General features: G+C 32.2%; 2 protein-coding genes across 3 annotated transcripts; both read left to right on the forward strand.

Annotated features, from left to right (window-relative positions):
• Window positions 1-855: 855 nt before the first annotated feature.
• On the forward strand, window positions 856-4,863 carry LOC109805243 (uncharacterized). The gene is made up of 4 exons (XM_020367261.3): window positions 856-1,066; window positions 1,147-1,239; window positions 2,052-2,282; window positions 4,305-4,863. Coding segments are annotated over exons 1-4 (669 nt in total). The 5' UTR covers window positions 856-1,065; the 3' UTR covers window positions 4,649-4,863.
• A 2,157-nt stretch (window positions 4,864-7,020) lies between these two features.
• Window positions 7,021-11,735, forward strand: LOC109805120 (nuclear transport factor 2). 2 transcript variants are annotated; one of them, XM_020367099.2, is made up of 9 exons: window positions 7,021-7,289; window positions 7,370-7,504; window positions 7,899-8,205; window positions 8,659-8,921; window positions 9,016-9,202; window positions 9,424-9,545; window positions 10,356-10,421; window positions 10,680-10,761; window positions 11,215-11,735. In XM_020367099.2, exons 1-9 carry the CDS (start codon window positions 7,251-7,253, stop codon window positions 11,427-11,429), a joined length of 1,416 nt encoding a protein of 471 aa, XP_020222688.1. In that variant the 5' UTR covers window positions 7,021-7,250; the 3' UTR covers window positions 11,430-11,735. The 2 variants fall into 2 exon arrangements, with proteins under 2 accessions (XP_020222688.1, XP_020222689.1); XM_020367100.2 differs by having other exon boundaries at window positions 9,016-9,196.
• The last annotated feature ends 536 nt before the right edge of the window (window positions 11,736-12,271 follow it).

Consider the following 12,271-nt stretch of genomic DNA (forward strand, 5'->3'; position numbering starts at 1 on the left):
TGCTTGAGTTTGTTTTAATTAAAAATTAAAATTAAAAAATATCTTTAAACATTATACAATAAAACTTTTTAAAAAATCTCTTAATTTATAACTTAATAAAAATTAAGTTAATAAATAAATTATTAATGATTTGTAAAAACGTAAGGTATTTTATAAGACTCACTTAAAAATTAAAAAAAATTAAAAAGAAAAATATCCATAAAATATTTAAACTTGGATAATTTCACTTATGTCGAAAATTTAATTTGTTAGACAATTTAATCTTTATTAGACATTTGAAATTTTTTACTAACATTTATTTATATTGTCAAAAAAGTGTCTAGTTGTTTTAACTAATTTTTAAAGGATAATTTTAGAATAAAATATTTTTAAGACAAATTTAATACTTGCAACTAAATTAACATTTTTTTTTATGTATAAAAATTATAACACTAGAGTTCGATTTTGAACCTTAGACCATATTATCTTCACCTCACAATCACTATCTTTAGTAGTTAAAACTAATATTTTTATAATTATTACATTATAAAATTATTTAAGAACCCACAAACTAACAACAACAAAAAAAAGGCTAAGCAACCATTTAGTAGCGGTCAAAGGTCAATAGTCAACCTACTAACAAGTAGCGTTTTCTTTTGGAACATGTTTATCTTATGTGGCATAATATGATAACTCCATTAGTTATCTCACCCTATTCTTCTTTAGTTTTTGGTCATGATGAGTCATTGTATTAGTATAGCCTTTATAAAAAAGATATAGTAATATTTACATTTATTAGGAAATATTGGAGGCTAATAAAAGTCATTAAAAGTGGATTAAATAGAAAATAAAAAGGCAGAGGAAGGGTGAAAGAAGCGTTGAAAATGTGGTTGAGTAATGAACTGAGTGGACCCCACAGTTCCCTTCCCCAGGTGCAACGCGGGAACGGAATGAATCACTCCTCATAATTTCCGTTTCCTATTCCTTCTTCACAACCCAACCCTCGCACGCTTTCTTTATTCTCTCCCTCTTTACACTTATTAGATTCTCTAATCCAATCTTCTTCCGCAGAGCAACAAACAAACGAGTCCGTAATTTCAATCGCTTTTTCCTTTTCAGCTTTTCTAATTCTTGTTTTTCCCACTTATGTTTGTTTCCAACTTTCAGTGTATCCGAAGGTGAAGGTCAGGCACGATCACGACTCCGAACTCGGTCTCAAAGCTTTCCTCTCGCTATATTTGAACCCCTCTCCTTCTCCAGGTACTTGTAATTTTCAATCATTAATATTTCTTACTCTTTTCTTTTGACATAGAAGACGTTATGATCCCAAAGAGCTTCAGTTTTTATAAGCCTTGCTCCTTCACATCATCAATCTATATGTTGATCTCCATGCTTAACGTTGTGTGAAATAAATTGAACTGGACCTATGCAAAATTGAACCGATTCAGATTATATATAAAAAAACAACAACATTGTTTTAATAAAAAACAAACCAAACCACTTAGTAAAAGCAGTTCGGTTATAAAGCTATTTTTGGTTCTTTTAAAAAATCGAACCTTTTGAATAAACCCATACCATTTTTAGAAAAATTTGAACTGTTCCGCTTTATAAAAAGATGGTTCAGTTAAACAAACCGTTTTTATAAAATCGTGGGTTTGGTTTGGTTCGATTTTTGAAAAATCCAAACTGTGAACAGCCTAATTAGAAGATGGGTAGCCGTTGGCCTCAACCTTTGTAGAATGAAGCCCATAACATAACATGCATAGGCTTTGCAGGAAAACTATTTGAAGCAACAATTGGGTTAGTGATCACATTGATGAATGGTGTTGTCTGTATTTCCTTTTCCATTTTGTTAGTTTTAGTTCTTCCCTATAAATTTGGCCTAAGTTTGCAGAATGAGAGTGTGATTTGTATTGCATAAATGCAATATTGACACTATTATGTTAAACATTTTCATTCTTCTTTTTGCATGCATAATCTGGGTAGCAGTTAGCAAAACTTCTGTGGGTTATTATTATCTATTGTATTCATTTGCTAAATATAGAATAAAATAACTATTGTCGTATATACAGTGACGGACAGGAAAGTTGTTACCATGCCATCGATTGTCAAAGCACCAAAGTGTTATGTGCCGCAGGTAACTATTCCAAGAGTCCCTGTAACTGAAGATTCTGGAGACTTCAGTTTGTCACCTGATTCTTCAGGAGCTACAGGATCTGAGAAGGATGACAGTATCGATGAAAATAAAGTAAATATTAGAGCCAGTTCAATTCCTCCCCCTCGTGCTGTCATTTCTAGTCCTGGTAAAATCTCATACTTTTCATTGATTGTTTGGTTACTTAAGTTTATTTATATGCCTTTTCAATTGGAATATCTGATTTTTATCTGAATATGAAGATTGACATGGAGGTTGATCGTAAGAACAATTTGATTAACAATATGGATAAGAATGTCTAGTGTTTCTCTTGATGGGCCATTAAAACACAAGTGAAGTATTTGCTGGTAGAGATCCTGTTAGAAGATATGGAAGTAACTTTTGTTTTATTTATCATTAGAACTTCTTCTAGAAGGATGCAATACTCCATGTTCATGTTGAGAAAATGAGCTTTTAGATGAAAACCTGAGCAAATTTGAAATACTTTAAAGGTAACTGAAGCACTTTGCATGCAGAAAAACCTTGGAGTACTTAGAATATTTCAAGGAAAACTGGATCTTTGAGTTTGTGATAGCGGCATTTACATCTGTCAAGGACTATAATTCGGTATTATATTATTAGGAATTAACTTTCGGATTGTGCCCAATATAAAATGTATCATAGTATCCGTATTATTTGTAAGTGCTGTATGAATGGTTATCAAGTATTAACCATTGTATCTAATCTGGCTAAAGCCTCCGTGTTCCCTCTTACTCTCTACTTAAGTTTTCTTTCTAATCAATAATTCTGAACAACTGTAATGAAGCTTTCTGAGACATACCACCTTTCAAACTCCATTAAGCCTTAAACTAACCTATAGCTATTTACAAGTAGTTAGGCCTAATTCAAAATCCCTAACTCCTAATTCCCAAGGCTAATAATAATAATAACTCTAATAAGCCTTAGACTAACCAATGGCTATTTAAAAGTAAGTAGTTAGGTCAAATTCCAAATCCTTAACTACATTAAGTCTTTAGACTATTCGATAACTATTTAGAAGTAGTCAAGTCTAATTCCAAATCCCTAACTACATGAAGCCATAGATTAAACCAATAGCTATTTAGAAGTAGTAAAGCCTAATTCCAAATGCTTAGCTGAATTAAGTCTTAAACTAACCAATAGCGATTTATAAGTAGTTATGCCTAATTTGAAATCCCTAACTACATTAAGCCTTAGATTAATCAATAGCTATTTAGAAGTAGCAAAGCCTAATTCCAAATACCTAACTAAATTAAGTCATAAACTAACCTAATTCCAAATACCTAACTAAATTAAATCATAAACTAACCAATAGCGATTTAGAAGTAGTTATGCCTAATTCCAAATCCCTTCTAATTCCTAAGGCTAATAACTCTAATTCAAACTCCATTCAATTAGGAGAAATTTATTAGGTTTTTGAAGTAAAACAAATGCAAAATAAAATTTCCTTTTGAATCTCAGACTTAGTTTGTTTTAGTGGCTGAAATGCTTTGCTATAGTGACTAGTATTTTGGAATATTTCACAGTCTCAAAAGTGAAATATTCAAATAACAGTTGTAAATGTATGTTTTACCAGAATTTTCAAGTTATCATACCATGATAATAGTGTTGAATTATTATGTTGTGCGATGACCGGTGGTTTTCTTGATTTTTTTCACTCCGGTTTCCTATTCTGAAACCTGAACAGCGGGTTGTAGATAGGCTGGTTTTCCACTTTTCTGTTTTAAATCAATGAAATTAAATTGGAGGGTTGGCTTCAAAACCTATAGTGCACATAAAGTGATAGTATAGACTCTTAAGATAACTATCACATGGTTGAGTTCTGACCACTGGTAAGAAACCTAAAATATTTTAAAATAACTTTCACTTCTGATTGATGGAGAAGGAAAGACAAATTAATTGTTTATTTTACGAAGCACAACAAAGATTGGTTAAGTTGATAAGAAGCATGTTCATATCCTACACGGATGTGAGTCCAATACTCTGCCATTAAAAGAGAATGAAATAAAATTGGATATTTTGAATTATTGGGAGCTCCATTATTTATGTTGTATGCTGATCCTAGTTCTTTATTCGCAGATGAGATATCTGTGTGCATGCTAATTGGATATCTTACAGAGCTGACCTCATTCTGTTTCAATTTTGCACTTAGATAATGACGTAATGATCGGAAATAGAAACAAGATTAGAGATGGAAGACTTTCTGCTTCAAAGAATGATGCTGTGTTACCAAATAGACATGCGCACTGTAAAGTTAAATCACATGACATTACTGATATTCCTCCAGACACAAGAAAACACAGGGAGCATGGGTCCAAGGATAAAATTGATCATGCACAGTGTAAAGTTAAACCACATGACGTTACTGATATTCCTCCAGACACAAGAAAACACAGGGAGCCTGTGTCTAAGGATAAAATTGATCATGTAGGAAAGAAAAAGGTCCTTAAAGGCAGCATAAAATCCGAAAATGCACCTAGGAACTGGAAATTTTAGTTCTATGTAATCTTGGAGCATTGACTAGTCCCAAGTTTTTTTGGTCAGCAAAGTGTAATATGATCTTAATCTAGGAATAGGTTCCCTCCCAAAGAGAAAAAGTGAGAATAAAACAGTGTTTGCTTTGATGTAACCACATCGGAATGCTTCATACTTCCGCAACAATATTTTTAATGTCCACTTGATGCGTGTTTGTTAGATTTTTCATGGAAGAAGCCTATGCCTGAAGTGTCGCATGTCTTCCACTTTCCCCCCGTTTTTTGTAAGATTGTACAAGGAAAAAATATATGATGTAGCAGTGCAAAACAAGATACGAGATAAAACATTCAGAACTAACTGCATTGGTTCTCAAGTACCAAAAAATATCCGAGTCTAGCTGAAATTTACTGTAGCTTGTATCGAGTTCAACAGTCTCTTGAATCTTGTGTGGATGTTGAGATGTTCTATAGTTATTCCCAACGTACAACATCTTCATGTACCCGAGCAAATGGACAATCATTTCCAAAATTAGTTGAAGGATATTTTTAGTGTAGAGGAAGAATGTATATTTTTCGTATAATAATGTTAATATCACAACCAATATTTATAGTGTAATATATTTATCCTTAATTTATGAATAATTGAATACTAGTCCTTTTAATCTCCAAAATTACAAAAATATCATATTAGTCACTAAAATTATTAAATAACAATCATTTTTTACTTATTGAACTAATCAAATGTTGATCATGTTACTCCTTAAAATCACGATAATAGAAATAAATGATCGATATTTGATATTTTAAAAAGATAAGAGATTTGTTTATGTAAATTTTTTTAAAGCTTTTCTAAGAGAGAAAAGTAAGAAAGAAAAATGCAGTAAGTTTTTTTATATACTAAAATTAGCTTATAACACAGGTTAAGTTAATTTGGAGAATTACTTTTTTATGAACTTCTCTAAAATGGTATTATGAAAAAGTTTACCCAACATGTTCAAATGTTTTATAATTTTAGAAACTAAATTAATTAGTGTTTGTAATTCAAAGACTTATTTTAATCAGTATGAAAACATAAAAACGCAGGAGGCAAAGAAAAACATACTCTCTAATAAAGGGACTCCCAGTGACTAGCGGTATCTATTCAAAGACTAATTCAGCAAATTACTAAATATTTATTAGTTACAAATTAATTTATTAACCCAATAGTGATTGATTATTGTACAATAAAACTATCATTTTACAGGAACAATAATCGAAGGTCAGTCTTGTCTTTCATGGAGATGCTCAAATAAAGACAAAAATAAAGTTACCTTTGTGACTTTGTAAAGAAAGATCTTGCCCATTATTTCATTTTCATAAGTTTTTCGATACAAAACACAAAAAATATAATTGGAAACAATGAGAGATAAAAAATAAATAAATTTAAAATTAGAGTAAAAGTATTCAATAAATTAAAATAAGGAGGCACAATTAAATATTATAATTATAAACTAATCAATACAACACATATATATATATATAGATAAATTAAACAAAATATTAATACTTGGACTAAATTTGTATTTCTAGCATATTACCATATATTCTAATATTATTCTCATATGAAATGTTTATTCACACTATTTTAAAAATTAAATGATTGTACCTAATTTCATTAAATTTTTTTTGCCAATTAGAAAGATTATAATTATGGTAACAAAGTTCGAAAATATAACCTTATCCACATTATCCTCAAGTTCTCAATCCTACCATCAATTTTAGTGATTTCAGTTTTATTAATCTAAAAGGCATAAAACTTAATTTAAGCAACTAATGCCTTAAACAACAAAATCAATCATTTTATAAAAAAAAAATGTAGAAATATATTTGAGAGTGTGTCATTAGCAATCTTCTAATACATATATACATATCTATAATATCACCTTTTGTATTTATCTTCTTTATCATATCATTTGATATATTTTAAGTTGGTTTAAGTTTTTATTTAGCCCATTTGGTTTCATAAATTTTATTTTCTAATCTCTATAGTTAAAGGTATATATTTTATTCTTTGTATATATATATATATTATCATTTCTTTTAATTCTTATAACTTATTTGTTATAAAAACTAAAATAAAAAATTTATGAAATTATAAAATTGTCACATATAAGAATTAAAACAAAATATTTATAACTATAATAGCTTAAAAAGTAATGTTTACAATAAAATAAACATTTAAGCCTATTGCTTTTTTTTTTTTTTTCTTTCTGTCTTTCCTCTTTTTCTCTTTCTTCATTAACAAATTATAGTAGAATTTATTGTACATGTATAATATTAATTTCTCTTTGGAAATCACATGGATGTTAAAAATATAATAAAGGGTTATAATTATAATTTGTGGACAAAAAAAGTAAGATAGTGGGGGAGGCTTAGGAAAAGGGAGAAAGGTGCAGCATGCTGCTTCCTCCATCCAACAATATGATATCAACAACACAGTCCCAGACAAAACAAAACTGAACCTCAGCACACCACACCACAAACAACATTAACTAACCCAAATCTCTCTCTCAAACCTCACCCTCTGCCTGTGGTGCAGATCTCAAAGGGGATCTCAGCTCAGGTTTTGATTAGGGTTTTCTACGATGGCCACGCCCTATCCCCTTCTCCTCTCCCCTGCTCAGGTTCTCTTCTTTTCTCTCATGCCCTTTTTCTCAACCATTCTATTTTGCCTAAAAAACCAATCTTTTTCTGTTTTCTCCAGGTTGGGACTTACTTTGTGGGGCAGTACTACCATGTTCTCGAGACCGACCCCGAGTTGGTGCATCAGTTCTACTCTGACGCCAGCACCATGCTACGCATCGATGGCAACGTCAGGGACACTGCCACTGCAATGCTGGTTCGTTATTTAACTACATTTTCCCTTTTCATATTCCTTTATATTTTGGCTTTTATATTATGGTTTGGACATATGATTGCATTATTAGAATGTATTATTGGACATTTTCAGTTTTTCTATCCTTGATAAGGGGTTCTCGAATCACTTGGGTTGGCATAGTGGTGGGGATTGAAATAGTATACATAGGGTCTTAGATTTGAATTCTGTTGCAAGTCATTGCAATTCCTATGGATCAAAAAAGGGGGTTCTGAATGCTGTTTTCAATTTCTTTCAGTATATTTAGTTAATTTATTAATTGTTTGAAGGGATTGGACGGTTTCTTCTGCTCTGTACTTGTGTAATTGTAGTGAAGCTCTTTCTTACCCCATAATTAAAGTAATTTCTCTCTGGGCAGGAAATCCATAAACTTGTTATGTCACTCAGTTTTACGGGAATTGAAATCAAGACGGCACAATCTCTGGGATCTTGGGGTGGTGGAGTTCTTGTCATGGTTTCTGGATCTTTGCAACTTAAGGACTACGGTTTGAGGAGGAAGTTTATGCAAACATTTTTCCTTGCACCTCAAGACAAGGGATACTTTGTGCTCAATGATATTTTTCACTTTGTTGAAGAGGAGCTAGTTCATCATCACCAACCTGTCTTTTTAACTCAGAGCAATCTTGATTCAAAATTGAATGCTCCTACCACAATTAATATACCAGGCACGTTCTGCTTCAGCCTCAGGGTTCTTTTGAGTTTTGCTTGAATGTTATAATTCTTGCTTTGCTTGTTTTTTATTGTAATTAGAAGATAAATGAAAAGGCACTGTTAATTTAATGAGCTTGTTTATTCCCTTATTCCCAAGTTATTATCATTTTGGCATCCATTGCATTGGGTACTACTGATACCTATATAGCTTATTAATGCAGGGCCATGTTTTTTGTTTATGTAATTGTTGTATTTTCTACATCATCATCAGTCATCTTTGTCACCAGCCATTATCACATTGACAACTGTATTCTTGCTGTTAACAACTTGAAACTTAGCAGTTAGATCCTGTCACCAGAAATTACTTTAGATTTTATAACCATTGTGGCTGACTACAGAGTATATAATCAATTCTTGAAACTGTAGTTTTTTTTTTTTTAAGTAATTGAGATCTATGGGTTTTACAGTGTCCAACTACCTGTTGGGTGGAGATATGCAGGCAAGGGACATTGTTGCTACGAATGAGGTCAAAGAAAATGGTGCAGTCGACAATTATGGATTTCCACAACAACAAATGCAACGAGTCCATGATTCTGAACATATTCATGAGGATGTTGTTTCTCAGGAGTCGCATGGTTCACTTCAACCTATAATGAATGCTGTGCAAGATCATGTACCTTCGGCTGAAGAACCTCCTGAGGAGCCCCAGAAGCATACTTATGCTTCTATTGTATGTGCAAACTAACCAATAGATTACTTTGTGCACAATGTTTTCTTTTGAGATTATGACACTGGAACTGACTATGCTATAAAACTGTTGGAAGTTACGGGTTGCTAAAGGACAAGTTACACCATCCGTATCTTCTCAGCCATCTCAGAAGAATGTGTCCTCTTTGGAGTGGGATTGTGCTCCATTGATCAATAGTCAGCAAACAACATCGACTAATGCATTTGAAAGGTCTGAAGCTGATGTAGTGGAGGAGGTTCCAACAACAGAAGATGAAGGTTACTGTGTGTAATTGTTGAGACTCATTATTTCAATTTTTAGTGTTTTTTTTGGATAGTTGCTCGTTGGTGTTGATGCTCATTTACGACTGCTCATCGTGTCTTCCTTTCACTAATAAGCTAATTTGGTTAGAAGAATCATTCATTTGCTTGTATGTATGTAGTTTTCTATTTTTATGATGTACTCATTTATCAGTAACACATTATTTGATTGACAATGCCTTCAGATGAAATCAAATCTGTTTATGTGAGAAACTTGTCTCCTGCTGTGTCTGCTTCTGAAATTGAGGAGGAATTCAAAAATTTTGGCAGGATCCGGCCTGATGGTGTAGTCATAAGAAGTCGCAAGGTAGGTCTTCAAATCATTTTAGTCAACTGCACATGATAGTGCTGCTATAGTGGTGTTGCACTGTGACTCCCTACAGCTTCTGTGTGGTCTATCTATTGCATAACGGTTGTTTATAGCAGTGTGAATTTTGGGGCTTTGGGTGAAATTGCAGCTGTTTCTTTTGCTATTATGTTTACAAATGAAAATCCCTTTTCTGGCCCTGGAATGGAATGGTGTCATGTCGTACTGTTTTATTTGGTCAATCTTAGGATTTCTCGCCGTTTTCATGTAATCAGATCTGAAAACCTTTTTCCACCCTCACTTGCATGCTCCACCCACTCAGTTGAGTAACCTCAACCCTTCTCTCTGACAGAGACCCATCTTTCTAACATCACAGCAATTTTTTCGGGCATTCACTAGCAAGCTTGTCACTGTTCTGGCCAACCCCTGACTCATATAATGTTACTCTGTTTTATCCTTTGTTCTCTCACCTCTCTTAGCCTGTTATAGGTCCTTTATTCAGTGTTCTGTGCTCTCTACTCTAGTTCTTCTAAACTCTACTCTTTATTTTTTTACTTCTTCTAATCCGTTATTGTCTTCCCATCGTTCAACAATAATGGCTTCATCCATCCATTTTGAATGTCTTTAGATATTTGTAGTGTAATTTATGTAATGTGTATATCAACTTTGAAATAGCAGTTGTCTTGCTACTTGCTAGTGTTTTTGCGGTCGAGCACTCTGCACAGTATTTGGGATTGACTACTATGCTTCAAATAATTATATTAATTCATTTATATCCCATTACAAAGCTAAAATTTCTGTTATCTCCAGGATGTTGGAGTTTGCTATGCATTTGTTGAATTTGAAGATATGATGGGGGTTCACAATGCAATCAAGGTTTGAATTTTGTTTTAAATGATTAGTTTAAGATATCTACTGCATGTGAAATACTTGTGATGTAATAACACCCCTAAAGAAAAAAATAATGTTGAACATACTAGTTGCTCACAATGATCACAAGTTTTTGATCAGCATTATTGATCTAACAGACTCGAGCTGTTTCTCATCTTTGTTATATTTCTGAGTTTTGCTTTGCAAGTCACGTTTTTCCAATTTCATATGTGGTTCACTTGTGTTTGTTTTGTATGTTTGCAGGCAGGATCTGTTGAGGTAGCAGGAAGACCAGTATACATTGAAGAGCGGAGACCAAACAGTAACATCCCTTCCCGAGGAGGAAGTATGCCTTCTTTTCTATGTTTTGCTTCTTGTTTATTGTGTTTTTCTTCCCCAAAAGTTATCTGTCATCAATGTCCTTGACTCAACATATATGGGGTGCATGGATTCTCAAATGACAATTCTGAGAAATTACAAATAATCTGCTTTAGACTATGTTAGCAGTTAGCTTCATGTTACAAATCGATGCCAGCATCAGCTCACTTTTTGGTGGGCTCTTCCTAATGACATGGACAAAGATGTATGTTATGATTTGACCCACCATAAAGCTTGATTTAATACTGGCTCATGAATTAGTCAATGGTATAATGATACCATGTCTAGTGTCTAAGCATAATTTGGTATCTACACGGTATGATGTTGATCCTTTTTTTTATATTTTATTTTAAATTTATCTGCATAGTTAAAGAGTCTATAAACTGCTTTTTGTGATTTGTTCTCACTTTTTTATGAACAGGGAGGGGTAGAGGTAGGATTAGCTATCAATCAGAGACACAAAGAGGGCGTTTTGGTTCAAGGAGCTTTGGCAGAGGAAGTGGCCAAGATGGAGGTGAACGCGAGTTTAACAAACCCAAAGGAAACGGTTTCTATAGACCAAGTACTCGTCAAGACAGGGGATATTCAGGGCATCAAGTGCCAAGATATGGTCACAATCATGCTGAATCAGCATAAAATTTTACCTAGAGAATCAAATTTTGAGGTCCAATGTTTCAGCTTTACATAATCAGGTTCAGTAGATGTTAAGATCCAAATATTGATATTTTTTTATGCCTTAAATTATGATGTTCGGGGAATATGATTGTTATTTATTGTTTTTTTATTTAAGGGGCTTGTTTTTCATTAGTTTGTTCAGCAATTTTATGTTTAGTTGGCAGTCGTTTTTCTCACCATTGAAAAATCTAGTTATCTTCACCATCACTTTAGAGTTTGATTACATGATATTGTAAAAAGTCATATATTGATTTCAGGCCTTTGTCATTGTCTTCTCCACTGTATTATTTAAATAGATTCGGAGTGGTTTTAATTGTTGTAATTATTATAGAATTATAGTAACAGTTATCCTCGCTTGGAGGAATTATGCAAAATAATAAGCTGTTCAAATATTTTTTAAAAATAAAAATGTGCATTGTATTTGGTAGTTATTTTGCAACATTTGTTAAAAATGTGTACTCTACAAGTGTTGGTATACTTTACGGTTTAGGGGTATTTTAGTAAATTATGTCTTTAGAAATATCTCAAAAATCTAAATATATAATTTGCCAATATATTCTCCGAGAACAAGTGGGATTATATATATATATATATATATATATATATATATATATATATATATGTGTGTGTGATTAAACTATCAATATCAAAATATATACTCTAATAATTTTAAATATTATATCATTAAAATAAAGTGCAATGAAGTTTTAATTTTTTTAATTTCACAAACTTTTGTAGAAATGGGAGATATGATATCATAGGTTTCTCAATATAAAATTTTAGAGTCAATATTATAAAATAAT

This window comes from Cajanus cajan, chromosome 7 (assembly GCF_000230855.2).
Source record: "Cajanus cajan strain Asha chromosome 7, NIPB_CcT2T_4, whole genome shotgun sequence".
Taxonomy (NCBI): Eukaryota; Viridiplantae; Streptophyta; class Magnoliopsida; order Fabales; family Fabaceae; genus Cajanus; species Cajanus cajan.

Bases quoted from the DNA above. Each gene is read 5' to 3' on its own strand.
- LOC109805243 (XM_020367261.3), top strand. The intron at 1,240-2,051 runs GTACTTGTAATT...TCGTATATACAG, and splicing joins GAACCCCTCTCCTTCTCCAG to TGACGGACAGGAAAGTTGTT. The intron at 2,283-4,304 runs GTAAAATCTCAT...TTTTGCACTTAG, and splicing joins TGCTGTCATTTCTAGTCCTG to ATAATGACGTAATGATCGGA.
- LOC109805120 (XM_020367099.2), top strand. From the start codon at position 7,251: ATGGCCACGCCCTATCCCCTTCTCCTCTCCCCTGCTCAG. The intron at 8,922-9,015 runs GTATGTGCAAAC...AACTGTTGGAAG, and splicing joins AGCATACTTATGCTTCTATT to TTACGGGTTGCTAAAGGACA. The intron at 9,203-9,423 runs GTGTGTAATTGT...CAATGCCTTCAG, and splicing joins AACAGAAGATGAAGGTTACT to ATGAAATCAAATCTGTTTAT.